We start from the raw sequence: 22,935 nt of genomic DNA, 5'->3' as shown, positions 1-22,935 counted from the left end.
CTATTTCAGTCCAAATTCCTTCATAAAAATGTATCCAAAAACTTTTAACATAAAAAGATTATTTGCATGTCAGTTTTAGGCCAATTGCAGTCATCAAGCCGACTATCAGCCAGTACTGATGTTAGGCAGATGCATCTGTGTAGCTACTAACATAACTCTCATGTTGTTGATGGATGAAGAAACTAAAGACTATAAAAAAAACTATAAACTATCGTTGAGTCAACAGACTTTGCTTGACTCCTTATCTTAGCTTTCTCCACAAATCATCTACCCTGCTGATGTTAACTCTGTTTTTTCCCTCTGAAAGTCTGTCATAATTATAGTTGCCATAACAGAGTCCATTTCGAAACTAACGTCAGTTATCGTTGTACTGTTGGTGCCGTTCGAGAGCAGAAGGGAGGCATTCAAGAGTGAGCCTGACTGCCTCCCTTTCTCGTATATAACACCTTGAAAAATGGAAGCTTTTTTCAGTTTTACTTGCACTAAGAAGGTAACATGCTGTATATTCTTGACATGGTTTCTTTGAAGAGATTTCTCAAATGAAGCTGTATACAACACATTTCAGATGAGTAAGTCCCGTTATGAAAAGAATAAACACCTTCCAATCCTCTAAGTGCTCTCACAGCCATTACACAGCGCTTCGCACTGGATAATATGACTTCTCTCATCACCTGGAACAAGTGGCACAGTGATGACAGCGTCCTAATAGAGTAATCAGGCTGTACAGATTGGATTTGGGTAATTATTGTCTGATGCCCAGCGGTAAAGGTTTTAAACAAGAACGCATCACCAGCAGCTGCATTAAGCCGTGAGCGAAAACAAAATTGATTTCTACATATCTGTCTGCATTTGTATCATTACATCATTACATCTGGAAATCGTTTATCCATTTACTGTTAGATAAGGATCTGGTTGTGTAAATATCCAATATCTTAACAGATTACATCACGCTAGTGCATCAAGTTTCAAAAGCAAATAAACCAAAAGAGGCTGAAAGTCATGTAACAAAGTCCTCGTCTGTCCCCTTTTTTTTCTCGTCTTTATTAAATTCACATTCCTTATTGATCTTCATGGTTGTCAACATGTTCTGGCCGAAATACGAGTGGACCCAAAGTGGTTTTCCTCTGCAGCTCTGCAAGAATACAACATCTGAGTTAATAATCTGGTAATCATATCTTAAACTGCAACTTTTATATCTTCAGAACTGAACACAACACAAGTTACACCATGTTTGCGGGCCCTCTGTTACTCCTCTGCACCCTCTCGTGGTCGAACTCGCCACCACTACTGTAGGCCATCTCTCACACACATGATCGCCGCCATCCACCGACTTCCACCTGACAGGAAATAAATAATGCTCACATGTTTATTGGAGAATAAATTCAGCTTGAACTTCCAAATACCGACCTCCCACTTATAAAAGAACAGGCCTTTTTCTCTGGGCCCCCCTTTGAAATGGGCACAGCTTCCAGGTGACACGTGACGTAGATCTGCAGGAGAAAATAAGAAGCAGGCTCAAGCATTTTGTTCCTTGCAGAAACGAAGAGGAGAAAGTGGCAGGTTTGGCACTGACAGTGTGTCTGTGGTCCTGATGGAAGAGGAAAGGCTCCAGCTGAATCTGGAGGAGTTTGTTCCGGACTCGGGGCAGGAAACGCGAACTGGAGCCGCTCAACTGGGAGTCTGTAAAACATCTGCAAGGAGCAGGCAAATCCTTATCAGATTCAACACAGCTTTTATTAGCATGTGAAAATAATGGGATACAGGGACTGGATGGATTTATGGCAGCAGGAAGTGGTTTTCATTTGGAAGATAAAGTGGAGGAACTACTGTAGACAGTTGAGATGCAGGACTCACCCCTGGTGGTCTATGAAGGGATATCTGGGGTCAGAATCCACATCAGGGGTCAGAGTGGCCACACAGTCGCCCACATACAGACGGAGGGGAGGATGATGATCATGGTCCACCGAGGCCTCAGTGTTGACCATTTCACCCATGAAGTAAATGGTTGAGCTTCTCTCTCGACTCCAGTCATCTGACAGAGAAAACACACCTGAAAAAACAACTGTGTCTCTCGATATTTGAGCATGTAGTGGATCATTCAGGGAAAAGGCATTTATACTTAATTCAAAGCTTTTAGATTTTTCCCAACACTGGGCTCCTGCTCAGCATTTTGGGTTTTAACAAGATGAATCAGACAAGCGGTTTTATGGCGATACCAAATAGTTTTTACACATCACGTTCACATAAAAGGTATTATTTACGTTAAAATGTGGCAGAAATACAGGTATTTATGCAAAGAACACAAATCTCTTGAGTGTACTGTAAAACTGGAATATTATTTTATTGACTTAATGTAAGATTTTCTTTCAGCTCAAATAAAACAAGTTAATTTCCACAGCGGATTTCTACCGAACTTCAACCTGGTTTACAAGTGTTTTGCTTCATTTTTCCAGATACTGTGTCAGATTAACAACTGTTTTTTTTTTTAGGTGAACCATGCTGAAACAAACCCACTTGTCATGAGCCTGAGGTGGAAATTGAGGTTGAGATGGGCCGACTGGACGGGTTGAGTCCAGGTCGGGCTCAGCGCTCCACTGCTCACCGTGTGCCTCCTGTGGGTAGGAAGAGAGCTTTTTACAACCACAAATACCAAGAAACCACTTCCATCCCAGCTTTGTGCTCCAGAAATGAAGTTATGTTACTCAGTTAATGACACAGAAGAACGATTATTAGTTTTAAAGCTTCACTTGGTTCTGTAATAATGGATTAAATGTAATTAAATCACAGAAAAATGAGCATCATGCACATGTCAAATAGAACAGCTTCTCACGCTGTGGAGGGAATACACACTAAAACTATGTGCCAGCAGTTTCCATTTTATTAGCTCAAGGAGAAAACTTTCAACGTTTCAACAGAAGTAAATCGGAAAGTTTTTCGTAATCCAATGAAATCAATAAAAACCACACAACTCACTGACTGACAGGTAATCTGACTGAACCCTGCTAGTGTTCAAGCTTCATGGGTTTGTTCTAGTTGCTCAACTTAAACAGCTGAAACGTGGGGAACCTGCACTAAAACCAGATCATTATAAATATACCTCTGCTGTTGCAAACAAGCAAAACCCTTCTACGCTAAGAAGAGGAACAAAGACTGATCACATGACACAGGTTTTAGATGATCTTTCTTTGCTCGTCGTTACCTTTTGGGTTGATTTTTAACTTCTGTCTGTTCCAATGTCAACACTGAGAATTAAAGACTATGTTTCTGCTGAAGCATCTCAGAACTAAACTCTTTTCTCATGGCTGCCCCCCCTCTACTGTATAAAGCTGTAAAGGCCGTGTTGCCTGTGCACCTTTTATATTGACACAGCACAGGAATGGCTGCACCGTCTGAAACGTGTTACCATGTGATGATGGAGGAAAGAAGAGCAGCAGGTAAAGCGCAGCACTCTGTGAACTGAAGGACACACAAAGCACCACCAGGTGTAACCACAAGGTGGCAGCATTAAGCAGCTGTGATCCATCTTCGGATCAGAGGCTCACCGACCATCACTTTGCTCCCAGCCAGCGGAGCTCTGATGACGAACTCGCCGTCAGAAGACAGGCTGGCTGGGCAGCCGTCTTCTGCAGCACCGGGAGGTCCAAGCCTCCATCGTGTGGGCTCCAAAGGAAGGCTGGCGTCAAACAAATTGTCTCTAATCTTAACTTCGATGCTGTCCTGGAGACATTTCAGGTTTGGATTGATAAGTGCAGCTCTTGACTGTCACTAATTTAGACAGGATATAAAGAGCAAATAGCTTGTAAATGCAAACAAGAGGCATTGTTTTGGTCCTTTAACAGCTGCTTTTCTGTTAAGGTTCGTCTGTGAGAGCCAGGAGGAACACACCTGAGGCCAATCAGCCGTGATTATTGACCAACAGCATCACTGTAACACAGGTCTGTTTTCTTATTATGAGACGTTTCCTTTAATTAAAAAAAAAACAAAACAAACATGCTCAAATATGAGCAACAACAATATGGTAAAAAAGCACTTTATTCACACATAAAAATCTGTACATATTGCATCTTGGTACTGCGGTTTTGTGTAAAAAATACTGATAATTTTTGCATAAAAAGAACAAGTAAAACTGAAGCCGTCTCATGAGGCTTACAGACTCGATACAGAGCTGTGAAAGCTGCAGAAGTTCAGCATCAAACTGGATTAAATGTCCTCCATTTAAAAGCTAAAATATGTCAATGTAACTTCTTGCAGAGATGCATCAGAGTCAAGTTCCCAGAAGTCTGCTGAAAACGTGTTTCAACGCATACTTTCACTGATATGCAGCCACAATCTACAGCTGAGGTGTAAGTGTTGTCGTTTAGAAGCGTTTCCCTCAAAGTTCTCCACCATCATGCGTCTTTCCCTCCTCCTTTGTGCTCGCTGCCTCCTCAGCCTCTGCCTTGTTGCTCGTGTCGGCTCCTTTCCACACCTCTTTCAGACATTCTGGGGGAGGCAGAGAAGAAAAACACACACTTATGGAGGAGGAGGTCGAAGCCACTTTACAAAGAGAAGTTTGGGCTTCCTTCAGTTGTCGTGTTCAGATTTCAGTGACTTTACGTGCAAATATTTTATAGTATTCTCCGAATCTACCAGCGGTTATACTCTGTTGCTTGCTCGATAAAATGCAACAACAAACCAGGACACAACATAGAGGCGTGTTACTGGCAGCCTGCACACCATTTAAACAAGCAGTGTGCACACCTGAAGCACTCAGATCCGATCCCACCTGAAGGGTTACGTTTGAAATTAAACAATGTGCTTTTAAGTGGGTGGATGTATTCGTTCACTATGTTGCATTTCAGGTTGTGTACAAGTGGTCGAGAAATCGCCCTGTGCACACAATTCACTTCTCCTCTATTTTAGACTCTCGGGGCTAAAATAAACCAACAGTAAAGTAGCTTTTACGCAGCCTCATACCTCGCTCTGACGTCTTGAGGACGTGGTTCTCACACAGGAAGCTCTCCAGCCTCTGGTCCTGGTGGTGGAAGTACCAGTCCTCCACCACGTCCTCATACTGCTCCAGCATCGTCTCACACTGAACACACGACACACACACTTGTCTGAGAGTTCATATCAATGGATATTCCTACTCCTGGTTTTCACTACATGATATCAAATTCTGACGAAACACTGAAAACTGGTTGAGTTTCAACATGTAAAACAGGTACAGGCACAGATTTGCTCTCCTACCTGTTTTTTCATGGCTGACACCTCCGCCGAGGGCTCGTCCCACAGCTCAAACGGCAGGCCCAAGTCCACCTTAACTCCTTTGTGGACCAGATTCTTCAGAGTCGTCATGGTCTGACTGGAACCCTGCAGACACAAATATTCAAATAGACGAGAAGAAGAAAATTAGACTCTTAAACACACATAGATCCGACTTTAAACACTGAACTCATTGAGTCCCTGCTTAGGTTTCATTCCAGACTGAGTAAATAGTGAGCTTTTAAATGTGTTAAAAGCAGACATTTGATAAGAAGGAATCCTACCTTTGCATATCTGAGGCTTCCGGGTCTCTCAGCATGAACATTATACTGCAGGATGCCCTCACATATGTTGTCCACCGCCTCAGTCAGACGAGTTTCCCTGAATTTAAACACACAGGTTTAAACACCGGCCTCTGACACCTCAAAAGTCCCATCTGTGGGCTCCTCCAGAAGCTTAAGCAACAGTGAGCATCCAGAGGTTTTAACCAGAGCTCAGCTCACCCAGAAGTTCCTCAGTTCGTGTCATGAGTTTTCCTCAGAAAATATTAGAATAGAAGCGTGCTCAGCCCACTACAGAATCAGTTTGTCTCGTGAGGTCAGAATAACTTACGAGGTGTTGTATTTGATCTTTCTTCTTCTCTTGCCTGTGTCCAGCACTTCTCCAACCTCCAGGACTTCTTTGGAGCGACCAGTTTTTTCCAAAGCTTCCTGCAGCTCAACGGTCAGAAACTTACACACTGAAAGAGCGCAAAGTACGACTTTAAAGGCTTCTTTCTTTTTACATTTAAAGACAGGTTAAACATGACACGCTGGCCGTTCAGATGGCACATATACATCTGTGAACAAACAGCTGGAAACGTCCTGGGGTCACTTTACTCGTCTTACCTTCGCAATTATTCGGTAGTCTTTCATCTTCATCTGCTGAAACGAAGCTGAATACGCAGAAAAAAGCCAGGATAAAACATTTCATGGCGGCTATTTGCTTTAAAACGGTCAAACTAACTAAAAAAAAAAGCTGAACGTTTGGTGTTAGTTTTCAGCCACATCGGCATTGCTTCCACGCATGCGCACTGTGGGCAGAACAGACGCGACTAGTCGATGAGTGATGTGTCTACTCTGGATAGAAGAACAGAAAAATGTCTCGTTTACAAAAGAATAAAAAACAAACGTTTAGTTAAACAACAGCTAGACAGTCATAAGACGTAGATACAGATGTTAATGTTTTATTAACATAGCATATATAATTACATTTACACTCAATAAGCTTTACACTGGACGACACAACACATGAATATGTGCAAAAACCTAAAGACAAAGATAAAAACAGACAATACAAGAGAATAAAAGTAAGATAAAAGCGTAGATAATAATTAATAAAAGACGAACAGAAAGTACTGATACTTTTTAGATATTTTATTGTGCAGCTGATTCTGTCTCTGTTGTAGCAGAGGGTTTCTGCTGAAATATATTCTGTATTTTTACACAGAAAACTGCACATTTTTAACCCACGTTTTATAAAGGATGCATGTTTGATGCATGTCCGTACATTTTATGAAACCATGGCTATATATACAAGAGGAAAAAATGTGAAGAAGGATTATTTATCTGGACTGCTGGGATAGGCTCCAGCCCACCCGCTACCCGATTAACGGATTGACGGTATAGAAGATGGATTATTTATCTGTACTCTAAAATAAATCTGTCACCTAGGTTAAGTTTTTATGTTATTATTTGCATACAAAAAAATGCCAGATTTTTATGATCTGGAGTTTAAATCTACTGGCTGGTCACATAGAAGTACATGAATAAAGTATTGATATCTTTAAAGTCATCCTTTTTATTCCATATATGAATTTATGGGTAAATCTGTGAAGTCGAAGGATACTTCTTTCTCTGCACATGGCCACATAGATGTTCTGACTCAGATTAAAATAGGAATCTAAGAAAAGCACAATCTGTTTTTATACGGTGTACGATCTAAGTTATTTTAAATGCTTTTGAGGCTATTTTATTCAAGTATTTCTATATCAGCAACCTGTCAGTTTTCTTTGTAGATTTCCCACTTTGTCCCTTGATACGTTTCTTTAATAAGCCCAGTCTGAAGTTAATTTTAACAAGGGTCAGTCAGCACTGAGCTGTTGCTACAAACTGACCACAATAATTAGCTTGATATTCAGCAGTGACGTAGTTAAATCAGAGGGCACTTGCCTCTTGGTTTCTCAGGTGTCAGGGACAGCACATATGACAGGAGTCTGTGAGGAAAAGAAGGAGAAAAAGAGACAGAAAATGAAGACAGAAAGGAAAGGATGAGAGACTGACCCACCACACAGAAGAGCAGAAGAAGACACATGGTCTCTTTGGAGACACGTTTGTTTGTGTTGTCCTGCAGTTGAGCAGTTGGTGTCGTAGGATTAAGTGTCTGAAACTCAAGAATAACTGCAGTAACCGTAGATTTCCCGGGTGTGAGGCTCTCCCTGTTTATAATCGTTTGTTGTGTCACTCAGTGTGGTGACTGTCTGTCTATTGTCTGTGAGGAGGCAGATAAAGTTACACCGGCACACACACACACACACATCAGCTTTAGAGGCTGTTACATAAACACACGCTGAGATGATACACCGTCACAAGAGATGGTGTAAGGAGACCTCCGGCACTCACACCACGCTCTGCTCTCACGCTTCATTTTTGACATCCAGGTCCAGTGAAACAAAAGAGGACGCAGAGTTAAGAACCCGGCGGAGATGCCACAAACGCCCCTGACAGACTCAGAGGACAGAAGAAGAAAGAGTCTTTGTGGAGGCAGCCAGCCGGCATTTAACAGCTGGTTCAAAGACGAACAAGAGCTGACAAATGCTGCCTGGTTTTTTGTGACAGATTCCGAGAGGAGGGCTCTAAAAAGGATATCCTCAAGCACTCCTTAACATCTGAAAAGAACAAGTGGACGGACCTCTGTTGTGACCACAAGGTAAAAAGGTACATTATCCAACATAAACTGATCTACAGTTTACATTTGATGATGTCATGTTCAGCTGCACACTAAGTGCCTCGTGCTTGTTTCCACGTCAGTAATGTATATACAGTGTAATGCATAGTTAATTATAGTTGATTAATTATTGAAAATGGCTTAAAGACTGAGGTTTGCTGCAAACATATCAGCACATTTTTGTGGGTTTGTTTTGCTTGTTTTTTACTTTATAAATTATCAAATAGAAGTAAACTCCATCTAACGTTTTGACTCTTTAAACCACGTAAACCGACAGCAAACTCTTTGCTGCATGTGTAATTTCAACATTTATTGTCCCATGTGGTACATTTGGCTTACAACTTTTATTAGTCTAATTATCCAGCAGCAAACTCATTATACAGCCACATAAAATCCTGGATCCAGATCTGGATTAAATTGACATTTAAACTACAAAGAAATTTGTGACCGTTTAAATAATCCTGCAACAAAGCAGACATGCATGTAACTGTTTATTTGGTATTAAAATATAACTAAAAGTTTTGAACAGGTGGGGCCAATAAAAGCAGGCATAGCGTATACTTACGATGTTCTCAGCTCTTTAAATGACAGTTATCCATGGTTATCACTCCAATAATATAGGGTAAAATTTCCCAAAACACCGGTAGGTTTTGTGGTGAGTTATCACAGCCACCGGAGTTATATTGTTTTGTCAGGTCTTCGAGTGTCACTTACGAGCTCCGAGGGAAGCCTTTAAATGTGAAGAGAGGCCATCAAACACAGCTGACTGATGTCTAAAGTGATGTATTTAGCTCAGAGTTTTGGTGCCTGAACCAAACTAAACACAGGGTGAAATATTAACGCTCCCAAACTGTCTGGGTTTGTGGTTTATTTTGTGACTTTGAGTTAGATTTCCTTGTTTTTTTCCCCTGTTTTGTTTGACTCTTGTTTGTGTTTTTAGTATTTTAGTTATGAGTTTAAATTGGGATTCATTCTCTGTCTGTATTAGTCTATTCTTGACGCTACTTTTTGCTTCTGGTCTCTCTTTTATGTGGTCTTAGTCTTGTCTTACCTCAGATCTGTTCTGATCTCGGTTTAGTTTATAGTTTTTGGTCATTTTCACGTCCTCACCAGTAGTTTTCCTCAGTTCGCCTGTTTGGTCCTGCTCCTGTCACAGCTGCAGTCACTCACTCATTGGTTCCCCACAGTATTTTTGCTCCTGTGGTTGTCTCTCGCTGTTACTCTCATCATTGATCAGTTCTGCTCCCTGCTCGTCTGGTATTTCTCCCCCACCTGCCCTCCCATCTGGTTTGTTCTGCTATTTAGTCTTTTTGTTTTCCATGTTTCCAGTTCATGGTTTCACAGCTCGGCCATGCTTTTGGTTTCTTTGGCCACCTGAGTGCTGTGTTCAGCATTTAGGTCCTCCACAATCTTCCACAACACAAACTGTTGTCTTGAACTCACTTCTCATAATTCAAAGTCCTGTGACTTTCTGCCACATCCCCTCCAGCCTATTTCGTTGCTTGTTCATAAGAATCAACTTCAAACTGACATCAGAGCTTTCACTCTCTGCATCTGATGTTGCTGCAGGGATCTGACGCCGTGTGGAAACCTTATGTGTCCTGCTTTGACAGAGAGGGGTCCAAACGAAACGGTAATTCTTGATGTAGATCAGCCTTGCAACACTGTGCCCGTACACACATCAAGTCAGCGTTGTGGAATCATCTCAGTGACGGCAGCCTAGTTGGCTTGATGTCTGTTTCTGCCTCCCCTGCCGACTCAGAGACGTACCAGCTGTGGATCGACTTTTAAACATGCGCAACAAAGGCACATCTGTCCTGGCTTGAAAAGATATGTGAAAGAGGTTATCGGAAAAACTGTGAGGAAACAGTAATAAGGTGCTAGACCTTCATCCAGAAAGACTGAGGCAACATCAAAGGTTAAATCCTGCTCTATTTGGCACATTTTCACTGACTGTACTTCACTTTTATCAAAGATTATTTCAGTTAAATTTTATTTATATAACACCAAATTACACCAAAAGTTATCACAAGACACTTCAAAGATATGGTCCAATTCAAGCCAATTATAATCAAATTCATTGTAATATAATCAAATCCAATTCATTCAATTCCAAATTAGTCCAATTTATACATACAAAGCCAATTTAAAAAAAGTAGCCTAGCTAAGGAAACCAACAGATTGCACAGAAACTTCTCTTCGATTTAATCTCTCGTCCGGAGCGTGGAAAGAAAATAACTCCCTTTCAACAACAAAAAACCTCCATCAGAACCAGAACCAGACTCAGAAAGGGCGGCGATCTGCGTCGATCAGCTGAGAGGGCAGGAAAGAGGGGACAACAAGCACCGTAACACCAGAGCAGGGATACCTGCTGAGAAAGAGAAACACAAGTTAATGACAACAATAATGTCATATGCACACGGAGAGTAAAGAGAGCAAAGGGAGGAGAGGTGCATGATGGGAGCTCCCCCAGCAGCCTGGGACTTTGTGGAAGTGAACCTATCTAAACTATCTCTAAATATCGGTTCATGTATGTACTGCTAAAAGAAAGTATGTGTTATGACATCACTAAAAGTGACGCTGACTATGATTATTATTGGTCCAAGGAAATTAAAAAAATACAAAGAAATATTTTTCCTTTGCTTTTTCCTCATTGTGGAAGTTAAAAAACTAACTAATCCAACTTTATCAACCCCAAAACATCCGCAGATAACTGCAACTACACACTAAGTGTGTTAACTTCATGCGTCCCATTCCCCCCGTTTGTGTGTCCCTCTGCTTTAATCTGATACAAGAAAAACTAAATCCCACTGATAATTGATCACGCTGACCTGTGAAGCATCTGCAAGCAGCAGCACCTGCACGGTGTGAGTTTTTCCTTTGCACAGCATTTGACCCTGCCATGGTACACACACGCATTCCAGCTGACGCTCACATACACACACGATGCTGACTCAGGCACCATGACTAAAACGGTGTCATTACCTTACTGCTGTGTTAATGCTGCCTCCTCAAACACACACACTACTTCAACCAGGAGCCAGTATGCCGCCATGCAGATAGACAGAAAAAAAGCATGTGCAGTTTTTCTCAGACATTACAAACAATTCCCTGTATGCATTCTGATGAACAATGTAAAACATTTACCTTTGTTGACCTTTGACCTTCAACACTTGAATGAGGTCATTGGGTTTAGTTTCAACAGATGTATTTGAATAAAATCATTTCTACGGGCTGAATTATTGGCACAACATTAATTGTGTCTGAAAGCAAAACTGTCTCCCAGCAAAATGTTTTATTGCTTTGTTTTTTGTTTGTTTTATAGCTTCAGCTGTGGAGTAAAACATTGTGGGAGATGTTCTCATTAGCCTACCAGGTTGAAGTGACTTATATCTGATTTACGAGAACACAAAATACCAATAATATATTCTGATTTTATATGTAGATTAAGTCATTTAGCATATGCTTCTATCCAAAGTGACTGAAAGCCACTCCAGTGAAGTTTGTTAACCTTAAAACTATGTCCATGACTTTGGTTTCCTGCTCCACGCCACACTGTTTTTCTTTACAGTCTCTTGATATTCACGTGGGCTTCTGATAGTGTCTTTGTGGCGTCTTCCACATGACAACAAATTCATGTGTCAAGAGTACATGAATTTAAATGCACACGTGCTGTACATGTACAGGACGGCCATCCCACCACTGTAGAGGCAGCAAGAAAGCAAAATATTAACCAAATTATCAAGCGTTACTTTAAAAAGCCATATTAAAGCTTCAGTTTCAGATCCATTCAGTGTCAGCTCAGTATGTGGTTCATACTCAGATATATTCCTAATATGAGTTTATGGGACAGTAAGTGAGGACGCCATGCAGCTTTTTGCTGATACACTGCACTACTACCACAGAGTTAGCAATAGCGGCTAAAGCTAGCTAGCTAACTTGTCTTTTCCTTCTCATTCTTCTCCTTTTCGAGCTGGACAAATGTTGGAAATCCTCTGGAGCTAAATATCATCCACAAATGTGCTGTTATAGCTTCCATTTCAGGATAACTCATGTCTCAATCTAATTTCAGAATGGTCTAAAAAATCTTTTGTACAAAAACACGCAAAAAAAAAGGCATCCAGTGCATGTGCATGAAAGAAATTGCAATATTTGTCGTTTAGAAACTGAACTTTTTTTTTTTGGGTTGCACTCATTTTCTTCTAAGTGTGTCGATAGACGTCCATAGAATATGTTTGAACCTCTGATTATTATCATATTTACTTTTATTCTCAGTCATTATTTGAATAGGTTTAGGTGACAAGTCTTGACCCCAGAATATCAAGAAGAAACAGACATCTCAAATGTTTTACTGTATATTGCATTTTGATGTAATATTGTACTGTTAAAGCTCAGGTTTACAGCTGCTAAATGTCAGTGCTTATTACATTCATCTAGTCAAAACAAAGTGACTTTTCATGACGTTTGAGAACCCTTTGATTGACTGACAACCTCTCCAGGGTGTACTCCATTTCTCTTTCTGTGACCACTGGGATAAGCTCTATTTATCTACTGCTTTAACAGAGCATGGCTCCACCTTCTCACATCATGTCCTTTGATCCATCCAGTGATTTAGCTTTCTCCATATGAGCCATTCATCTGTCTCATTTACCATTTTCTTTCCATCTCTCTAGGCCCAACCAGAATGCTGGAGCAAGTGACTGACTTCCAAGGCCAGAGCTTCCACAAGCTGAGACGGGCCTGCCTGCGTCGCGGCGCCCTCTTCAAGGACCCTCTCTTCCCTGCCACCGACCAGTCCCTCTTTTACAAGAGGGCACCCCCGCCAGGACTGACGTGGAAGAGGCCAAGGGTGAGTTCGACGAAGAGTAAAAAGCTCCTAAAGTAACAGACTCTCCGTCTAAACTCAACTCACTTGATGCTTTTCTTATAAATAAATAACTAAAAGCAGTTCAAACAACTGCAAAGTTATAAATATGTTGCCTCTCCTCTCTAATCTAAATTTAATAGGTGCCTCAACATGTTACATTTCAACAGATTGGATTAATTAAGGCACTTTCTATAATTAGAGTGGCGTCAGGCAGTGAAACCTTACCCCTGAGGAAGAGAGTTGCTGATGGAGGGCTATATTGGTGTGATCATGTGTGTGTGAGTGCGTACAGTTGGGCTTACAAAAAGCACCATCCGATGTAAATAGCCCAGGTGTTTTTAGCACAGTGTTGTGATGGGTGTAGTTGTCTTTACTTGTAGGTGTAAATTGCAGCTACGCTGAGCCATGTGGACTTAAATAAAAGCAGTGAAACCTGAGGTTTAGATTCAAGGTCAAAGGTATTATTGTCCAGCGCAGCTGGACAGAATACAGATCTGATGGTGTGAGGGCTTAAAAGGAAATTATTCAACAACTAAGAATGAATATCTTATGTTAACAGTAGGTGTTTCAGATGTGACTGATTATTTATGTCCTATCTGATACATTTTACTGATGAAATTTGGCTTATTTCAGCACATGTAAGGATCAGCAGTACCTGGTGTTTCCCATCAGGATCAATAGTTTCGTTCAGTTTGTGTACCTGCTGCACTTAATGTAAAACCCAAATGGTGATTAGTCTGCTAATAGTCTGCAGGGCTGAAGAGAAGGGGTTAATGATATTGCGTTTCAAATGGTATTTTTAAATGTGTCTCAGCAGGGAGTTGAATGATGAAGTGACATCTGTCATCTGACTTACCTGATGAACACACACACACTCACTAAACTCACTTATTTGCAATCATAACTGTCCAGTTCACTCTCTAGGTGGCCTAATCTGCACTTGAACATAACATCATCCATCTTAGAGATGGTCGGTATCTTTTCTCGAGTTACAGCAAAGGAGGTTATGACCTCCGAATGTGTCTTTCTGCGTATGTTTAAGTGCGTTAAGCACTTCTACAGTTACCTGACCCTGATATCACCCGGTCCACATGGACAGGATCTGTCCACTCAGCGGTGTTCTGACACTCTGAATCACCTTGCAGGCCTCATAAAACTATCTGATGATACTAACTGCTGCTGTCAGTAACAGTGACACAGTTTGTTCCACATCACTGCAAGTGTTTTTGAACCTGCAATAACTAATATTCACGTCAAATGTGGAGGTGTTTCTTCTAGAGATGAGCATGCTGGTGATTAGTACCCAAGTCAGCTGTACTTCAGCTACTTCTTTATGTTCAAGCTTGTTGTTTTGGTTTAAAGGCCAACATGTTTTGGTTCTCTGATATCAGTGCCTGTTGGTTTCCGTCTGCGGCGCTCTCAGCCCACGCAGAGTGAAGTATTTTAGGTATTCAACCAATGCAGATGGGTGTTCGTGAAGTCCCCCAAAAAAACAACAAGTAGCCGCGAGTGATGACGCCGCATGTAAGTGGAATGCTGATTGGTTGAAGCTAGTTAGGCTGAGTTGGAACGGATGATGGTGGATTTGATCACAAAGCATTAACAACAGCAATAGCTCAGACAACCGCAGCACTGGTCAACCTTAGTTATCCTTTATTATTAATAATGACACCAACACAAGGAATAGCTGTTCGGAGACAGTCTCTAAGTCACACTCGTGCTAAATCATGCAAACACCAACCAACTTTATTTATAAAGCACTTTAAAACAACCACAGCTGAAACAAAGTGCTGCACATAACTGAATATTAAAAACTAAAGCAGATAAAAACATCACACATATATATATATATATATATATATATATATATATAAACACGGCATAAGATCAACAAAAATTTAACGCAATAAGACCAAATAAAACAAATAAGATCAAACAAAGAAAACAAATAAGATCAAACAAAGAAACTGAGTCTCACTGAGGTTGGAAATCGAGTTTTAAAAGCGGACGGTGAAGCAGAGCAGTTCCAGAAACATGGTGGGACCCTCAGACTCAGACCCTTCAGTCTCATTTATTTCTATCCATATGAATGAATGAGTGTTGCTTCATGTCTGCTTAAAGCTTAAAAGTCCCACAGAGTAACAGCAGCCTGATGTCGTTTGAACAACTAATTCAAGTTTAACGTATTTTTTTCTTTTGAACTTGGTCTCCCTTCTTCTGTTGATGATACTTTAGGAAATATGTAAAGACCCTCGTCTGTTCGTGGACGGCATCAGCACTCGTGACTTGCACCAAGGCAGTCTGGGTAACTGCTGGATGGTGGCAGCTATTTCCTGCCTAGCGTCTGAGCCATTGCTGTGGAAGAAGGTTGTGTCTGTCATCCTTTTAAGTTCCCAGTTTCTCCCCACTTTGCCTTGAAGCTTGTCTTTATTTTTTTTGTGTCCCTTTCAGGTTATTCCCGACCACGTGGATCAGGAATGGAACCCAAAGCGTCTCGATCTGTACGCAGGAATCTTCCATTTCCGCTTCTGGCGCCTTGGTCGCTGGATGGATGTTGTGGTGGATGACCGTCTGCCAGTCAGCGGGGACGGGGTGCTGCTCTTCTGCCGCTCTGCGACGCCAAGAGAGTTTTGGAGCGCCCTGCTGGAGAAAGCTTACGCCAAGTGAGTCGCACCAGAAAACAATGAAACAGTGTCTGATGGACAAGCAGAGTTTCCTATCGTGACCATTCTTATGAGGAGCTTTCTTAAGTTCCTCACGGAGACTAGGTCAGTCGCCACTACTCGTCTACTGATAACACTTCTGTTCCTCTTTGTAATCCTGTCAGGAGCTCCGGGACACACTCTGATTTCCTGTCACTCATGTAGCTACCTCATGAGGGCTTCAGTCGCTTGTAGATTTCTCTTATTCTCAGGACAATGATGACAGTCCCCCTCTGCTAAAAATCAAGTTTTTAACGTTGTTATAATACCATGAGCAGTGCTACCAGTGCTATGGCCAATGATTTCTGCTTTGAAGCAAGGAGCTGTGGCAGCTGACCAAAGGACCAGAAGCCAAGAGCTGCCGGTCAAGGAACTCCTAATTTCCTCCTGCTTCTAAGTGTTAGCAGCTGCAGATAATTGAAAGCCACAGAAAGGAAATGTTTTACCATTCCAGTACTTTCCATTTGCTGCTGACCTTGTCTTATTCCTTTAAGCTTCTTGCTAATCACTTTCTGGTTCAAAGATATGGCTGAATGACCTTAGTGCTGGCGTTAGTCATTGCTTAGTGTAGCAGAGCCAGAGAAGGTCAGTGTCAGCAGCTGATGAGTGCAGATGTACAGCAGGCCAGATTAGCATATATTTATAAATTCCCATTGAATGAGTGAGGAATACCTTTTAAAGGCATTACATTTTTTTTTCCCTCACAAAAACCTTGAAATTCAAAGGGATTAATAATCTTGATCTTGCAACAACTCTATCTGTGGCCTGGAAAACTAGTTTGAAAGCTGCACTAATACAGTATTTGTCAGTCAAAACCAATGTGCTACTTAGTTGAGAGCTGGGGGGGTAATTTTTGTGACCAACGGTGTAATTACCTTTGCTTCTCAAATGTAGTAACTATGTATTTATATAATTATCTGTGGATTCTCTACTTAGATTTACAATATTTGCTATAAATATATATTTTTCTTTGTATATGCTTAGTTAGTTTTATTATTTTATACTTATATATATAATATATACTTATATTCCTTTTTCATGCACTTTAAGTGGGTGCAGCTGTACCAAAAGAATTTCCTCCTGGGGATCAATAAAGTATTGTGATTCTGATATAGTGGCGAGGATCAGCAGCAGGTTAGATAAGCTGAATTTGATGCAAATGTTGGTTTGAAAAGCCAAGAGCAACACTTGTAATCTGATAGTTGTGTTTGTGCTCAGTGTCAGTGAGGCAAGGAAACATTTACAGAGTCAAAGTGACTCCATGATTAATGTCTGACCCATGGATGAGTTCTTGGCAGAGTAATAAATTTGACCAACCATCCCATAATATCACACAATGCGGTTCACACATGGTTTATAGATTACATGCGTCATTGTGGGACATTGGTGGCATGAAGCAGACTGGTCTCCTGGTAAAAAGTTATGACTTGATAATCTATTTATTTTTGACTCTCAGCACATCTTTAAAAAGAATATAGAGAGGGTTTAATGTAAGGCAAGCAACGATGGCCTCCTAAACCAAACCGAGTTAAAAACCAAGATTAAGAGATTGTCATTTTTCTAAAGTGAATTTGGGGTCTAAACCTTGTCAAACAGTGAGTGGAAGTGAACTGAGAGTGAAACAAAAAGGCTAAATGGAGAGCAAACTCGGGTCTCCTTCTTCTGTTCTTAATAATCTACATTTTTTGCATCCATGTACACGAAAAAGAAGAAAGTTGAACATGCCAATGGAGAAGATGGACGACAATGAATCAAACGTTCAGTCCATCTGCTCACTCTTGTCTTTCAGACTGAATGGATGCTATGAGGCCTTGGAAGGAGGAAACACAGCTGAGGCCCTCACTGACTTCACTGGTGGGGTCTCGGAGCCTCTCAGTCTGGATCGCGAGGCCCTCAGCCTGCAAAACGACCAGAGAAAAGCACTCTTCCAGACATTAGCTAAGGTCCACGAACGCAAATCCCTCATCACCTGCTCCATACGGGTATGGCCCCTTATCCTGAGACTCTTCAACATTTGAGATGCTGTTGAGTTGTGGTTTTAAATCTGTTTCACATTTCTCAGCCGGCTGAGGGAGAGACTGTGGAGTCGGTGCTGGACTGTGGGCTCGTGTGTGGACACGCCTACGGGATCACAGCAGTGAGGAAGGTGCGGCTCGGGGAGAAGCTGTGGAAAACAAGCGGGACGCTTCGACTCTTTATGGTGCGGATGAGGAACCCATGGGGGACCACGGATTGGAGGGGTGCCTGGAGTCAGGGGTGAGGGCGCTTTCTTCTGGCTTCTGCCACATGTCTGACTGCTGAGAGCTTTTTACGGGAGCTCTGGGACTAAAGCCTCAGCTGACATTTAACAGTGTCATTGTGCTTTACAACATTTTACAATGCCACTGCAACTTTTCTGGACAATTTCAGATAGTTTACAATAGTTAGGGAATTGTTTTACTAGGGGACATCTGCTGTTTACATTACGAAAGTCTGAGAAACTCTGAAAAAGGCCAAAATGGACCAATAAAGCTCTCCAGAAGTTAAAACACTGCTTGTACATTTCTTGTTCTGTGTCATCTGTTTAACCGCAAAGCTCTGCTTTTTGTCATTGTACGTCCCCTGCAGGTCAGAGCAGTGGCAGCAGCTGAGTCGAGCAGAGAGGGAGAAGATGGGGCTCGTTGTTCGCGATGTTGGGGAGTTCTGGTACAACTATTTTATCATTTAAATCAGAAACAACACTGATGGTCTGATTTCTTTGGTCTGATCGCACTGATTTCTTCTCACTCAGGATGGATTTCCAGGACTTCTGTCGCTACTTCACAGATGTGGTGGTGTGTCGGTTGGTGGAGAGGGCTCTGCTGTGGCCCAGCTCACACTGGAGAGAAACACAGTGCTACGGGGAGTGGGCTCCGGCTCCCACCGCCTCTGGAGAAGCTCCATCCAAGGTGCTCAACGGTAACATCGCTCTGAACCAAAGTGAGAACAACGCCAAGCAGCGAGGGAACCGAAAAGAAGCCCGACTCAGGGAGAGTCAACAGAAGGGAGTTAAAAGAGGAAGCTGTGATCCTCATGAGAGTGGGAGGAACACGAGAAAGCAGGATGAGGGTGGAGAGGCGAATGGAGCTTGGGAGGCACAGATGGACAGGAGGAGTCGGTGTGGGGGGTGCATCAACCACAGGGACACCTTTTTGTACAATCCACAGGTAAACCCTGAAGCAGAAACTCATGGAAATGAACGCTGAAAGAATGCTGAAAACACACATGGCCTGTTTTTTTTGTTAGTTCATGTTTGAGGTACGAGGCAAAGAGGAGGAGGTGCTGATCTGCCTGCAGCAGGAGGACCGGAGGATCTGGAGGAAAAATGGAGGCGGAGAAAACCTGCCAATCGGCTTTGAGGTGCTGAAGGTGAGCGGTCCACAAAGCAAACTGTGACCACGTGCTTTTTCGGTTCTACAAAAGTAATCCCCTTTGCAACCTGGTCATCCCAGGTGGAGGTGAACCGCTGCAGCCGGGCGCAGTGTGTGGTGGAGCAGGCGGCCAGCTCCATCTACATGGACTCCCGCAGTGTGACGTGGAGAGGAAGTCTGGCTCCGGGCCGCTACGTCGTGCTGCCCACCACCTTCCTGCCAGGCGCCACCGGGCGCTTCCTGCTGCGTCTATTCTCCCACGCTCATGTCAGACTCTGGTATGTTCAAGTCAGATAACAAAATGTGTTCTTATTCTCACATATTAGATGAAGTTTCATGAAGTCTTTCATGAAACAATGAGTCAAGCTAGATGTCAGCTGGAAGACGGTACATTTACTTACAACCATTTCTCGTGGTAAAATGTAAAATAAGGCACAAAAAGGAAATCATTTCACTCACGACACAGCTTTTAAATCACAGTAATGTTTCAAAGGGGGATACTTTTTGTGTCTTTTGAAGATGGGGCAGAATCCAGAATTCATCACCCGATAAACCAGAAAAAGAATATTTGTAACATGCAGCATGGACTGTGCTTTTAAGATGTTTTTCAAATACCATAACTTGCCTTAAACATCCAATTAGAAACTTAAATTCCCACTTCAATAAGAGGCCAAACCAGGGGTTTCTATGCTTTCTCGTCACACAACGTTTATAGAAGAAAACATGCTCAAACGTGACTACGAACAGACTTCAAATAGAAACCAGGAAGCTTCCAGGATCAAACATCTCATGCTGCATTCAGTGTCCCTCAGAAGTTAAGAACTGGAGCTTGAAATGACGTCACGTTCAGCCCGAATGTATTTCAAAAAGGCTTTTTCAGTGTTTGCTCATCGCCTGTTCAGTCATGTCGTTGACTAACTTTGATTTTTGTTAGCAGATGATGGATGTTCAGAGTTCCCAGACGTCATCTAATCCGGCTTTTTATTCTCTCCCACAAATTCTGCATATTCATATTTCCACAGATGAAATATCTGTGCCAGGGAACTTTGAATTTCTCCGTTTCTTTAAACTTCTCAAACACATCTGCTTTTCTACTCGTGTGGCAGTCCACTCCTCCTTAGTTTTGTTCTTTTTTTTCCCCATGAAGGGAACTGCGGGAGGACCTGCCGTCTCCCCCCTTGTTCCAGTGTTTTCTACCTCAGCCCGCAGTGGTGACCACAGTACACCTCCGCAGGGCGTCAGGACTCCGCCCTCCCAAACAGACAGGTGGCTCAGCACCATCAATAAACCTCCTGCAGAGAAGCAGCTGGACATTTCACATTTTAGAAATAGTCTCTTGTGTCTTGGAGATCTCATCCTTCTTTCTTTTTGCCATGTGGGATTTCGTGTTGTGATCCACAGCTCCAGATGTTTACGCTGTTGTGCGATGTGAGAGCGACACCATCAGGACGCGGGTGTTCAGGGAGGAGGGAAACCCCGAATTCAACCTCAGAACCATCTTCTATAGACGATACCCCGACACACACATCTCTGTGGAGGTTTGACCGTCACTTACACTCAGGCAGATGAGCACACACACAGGCACACCATCTCAGTCAGACTCCTCTGTGTGTGTGTGTGTGTGTGTGTGTGCGTGTGCAGCTGTGGACCAGAGGCTTGCTGTGGGACTCGCTGCTCGGAGGCGCTCGACTCCAGACCAACGAATCTGAGAGGAGCCGGAGTCAGGTGATTGATCTGCGAGGCGGCCAGTCGCGCTCATTATTCAAAGGTTGCATCTATGTTGAGACCGCCTCCAGTGTCTGCCTCACAGACTTGTGACAGCATCTGTGTGGTTGCCTTGGTAACCGCTGTCCTCTCAGGTGGGAGCTGATGGACAAACAGCCGAACAGGTGGAAAAACAACTCGCATACATGAAGTAAAACAGACTGGAACAGCCCTAGGAAATATACACATTGTATTTCACATTTCAGACTCAGCAGTGCTGAATCTGAGTTCAAAAATCCAGTTTCTGTTCTTTTAAAGACGCTCTGAGATGATCTGCAGGTCAGACACGCCGGCGTGAATCCCTCCTTGGACAGCAGTTCAACAACATAAGAGAAAATGCTGCTTCAGCTCAGTTTTGCATGATATTTTACTGTATTTAGTACATTTCTGATTGTCATTGTGTCATTTTTTGCTGTTTTTTTTTTTTAAATACTAAATTTAATTTCCTACAAATAAATATCTTAGATTGAATGACTGAAATAATAATAATCTTCTTAAGAGAACTTTGGGTGGAGTTAAACCTACACAGACTTAACCAAAGATTTTGTTTGGCCAGACAAAAATATACCTTTGAAAACTGAATAAAATGAGAGGTTGTGACAGGTTGCTAGAAAGTGGCAGAAGCCGAAAACCGTGGGTTAAAACGGGAAATTTATCGTTACAACTGAGAGAGAGCGAGTTGAAATCCAGTGGAGTTGTTTCTCTGGGGCAGTAAATCCAGGTCTGTGGATGGGAAAGGAAGCCGTACCGGTAAGTCTTAAAATAATCCAACGGCAAAAGCTTGTTTCCTTTGGAGCATGTCGCCCTCTTCTCAATCTGAAATAAACGGTGGCGCTGCAGAGCGGCAGGTGATTTGGTCACAGAAGCTGACAACCAGCTGGCTGGATGTGAAACAGTCGAGTATTTCTCGATTCTGATTCTCCAAAGACCTCCAAACGATCCCAGACGCAGGATGACAAAGGTACAGAGACTGATCATTCCTGGAGGTGAAAACAACACGCTACTAAAGTTGATCTTCACTGAAACTAGAATTAGTTCAACGCAGATGAAGATTTTGATGGAAAAATGGTGCCTGTAGAGTGAAAACTCTGGATGCTGCCGCAGGTCAAAGAAAGTTTCAGCTTCCCTAACTCTGTTGAACTCAGTTACACTGTAGTACGGCACATTCTGACGATTCATTTCAGTGGGAGATTTCTTCATTTTAATGAATCAAATAACACTTTATCAGTGATATCATTGTTTTAATTCTTCCAAAACACTCACACTTTCATCATGAGTACACTGTGAGGACCGATTGAGTGAACAGCACCACTGAGGCGCCACAAAGACGCCATCCACAGCCCACGAAAATGTCAGTTGACCATAAAGCAACACATTGTGGTGCGAGGCTGGGGAACAAAGTCCAGAAGTCATCTCAGTCTCCCGGGTACCCTCTAGGGCAGTCTCAGGCCCAGGACCGTGCACAAGATAAGCCAATGTACTTCAAAGCACAGAGTTTTACGGTTCACAAACGTCTTTAGTGTTGTTTTAGGATCCATACTGATGTGTTTCCTCCTTGGTATTACCAAACTGACCAAACTCCTGCTTTTATAGAAGTGCTCACACTTACTTTAGATCAGTTCATCATCTTCATATGATTAGCAGCACCTGGCTGCTTCTTCCCCTTTTAGTTCCTGTAGACGTTAAAGGGGTGTACTTACTTTTCCACACCTTTCTCCTGCACTTTGGTGAAGAGTTGTTAAATTAATAATGACATGGTGTAATAAGTCATGTGCTGTTGTTAATCCGTAATCTTTATTTAATTTTCAGACCTATTAAAGGACATTTTCTTAAGTCTTGATGTTTAAAATCCAAGAATTTGAAGCGGGTGTACTTTCTTTTCCACATTGCCGTCTGTGGTTGGAGCTTCACAGCACTGTTAGACAAAAGGTTCATTCAGCCCTTATCTGTTCTTATTTGCCAGCATTTGTATATCAAGAGGATC

At 42.2% G+C, this 22,935-nt stretch overlaps 2 protein-coding genes and 1 pseudogene across 2 annotated transcripts; 1 reads left to right on the top strand and 2 right to left on the bottom strand.

Moving 5' to 3' along the window:
* Positions 1 to 609: 609 nt before the first annotated feature.
* Positions 610 to 3,820, bottom strand: LOC140281658 (zona pellucida sperm-binding protein 3-like; annotated as a pseudogene).
* Positions 3,821 to 4,122: 302 nt separating this feature from the next.
* On the bottom strand, positions 4,123 to 6,296 carry cnpy4 (canopy FGF signaling regulator 4). Its single transcript, XM_072376319.1, has 6 exons — positions 6,132 to 6,296; positions 5,857 to 5,983; positions 5,529 to 5,625; positions 5,230 to 5,352; positions 4,957 to 5,074; positions 4,123 to 4,482 (listed from the first exon to the last, which is right to left on the bottom strand). The coding sequence occupies exons 1-6, from the start codon at positions 6,214 to 6,216 to the stop codon at positions 4,373 to 4,375; spliced, it is 660 nt and encodes a 219-aa protein (XP_072232420.1). The 5' UTR covers positions 6,217 to 6,296; the 3' UTR covers positions 4,123 to 4,372.
* A 1,590-nt stretch (positions 6,297 to 7,886) lies between these two features.
* On the top strand, positions 7,887 to 21,088 carry LOC140282167 (calpain-5). The gene is made up of 13 exons (XM_072376742.1): positions 7,887 to 8,211; positions 12,903 to 13,078; positions 15,332 to 15,463; positions 15,548 to 15,759; positions 17,588 to 17,780; positions 17,861 to 18,054; positions 18,406 to 18,483; positions 18,569 to 18,983; positions 19,063 to 19,185; positions 19,269 to 19,465; positions 20,335 to 20,453; positions 20,589 to 20,725; positions 20,829 to 21,088. Exons 2-13 carry the CDS (start codon positions 12,914 to 12,916, stop codon positions 21,003 to 21,005), a joined length of 2,142 nt encoding a protein of 713 aa, XP_072232843.1. The 5' UTR covers positions 7,887 to 8,211; positions 12,903 to 12,913; the 3' UTR covers positions 21,006 to 21,088.
* Positions 21,089 to 22,935: the final 1,847 nt, after the last annotated feature.

The sequence above is a fragment of the Leuresthes tenuis genome, unplaced genomic scaffold, assembly GCF_036924035.1.
Source record: "Leuresthes tenuis unplaced genomic scaffold, fLeuTen1.0.hap1 SCAF_22, whole genome shotgun sequence".
Taxonomy (NCBI): Eukaryota; Metazoa; Chordata; class Actinopteri; order Atheriniformes; family Atherinopsidae; genus Leuresthes; species Leuresthes tenuis.
Note: the sequence above shows the minus strand (reverse complement) of the source record. Positions and strands in the feature narration are given on the sequence as shown.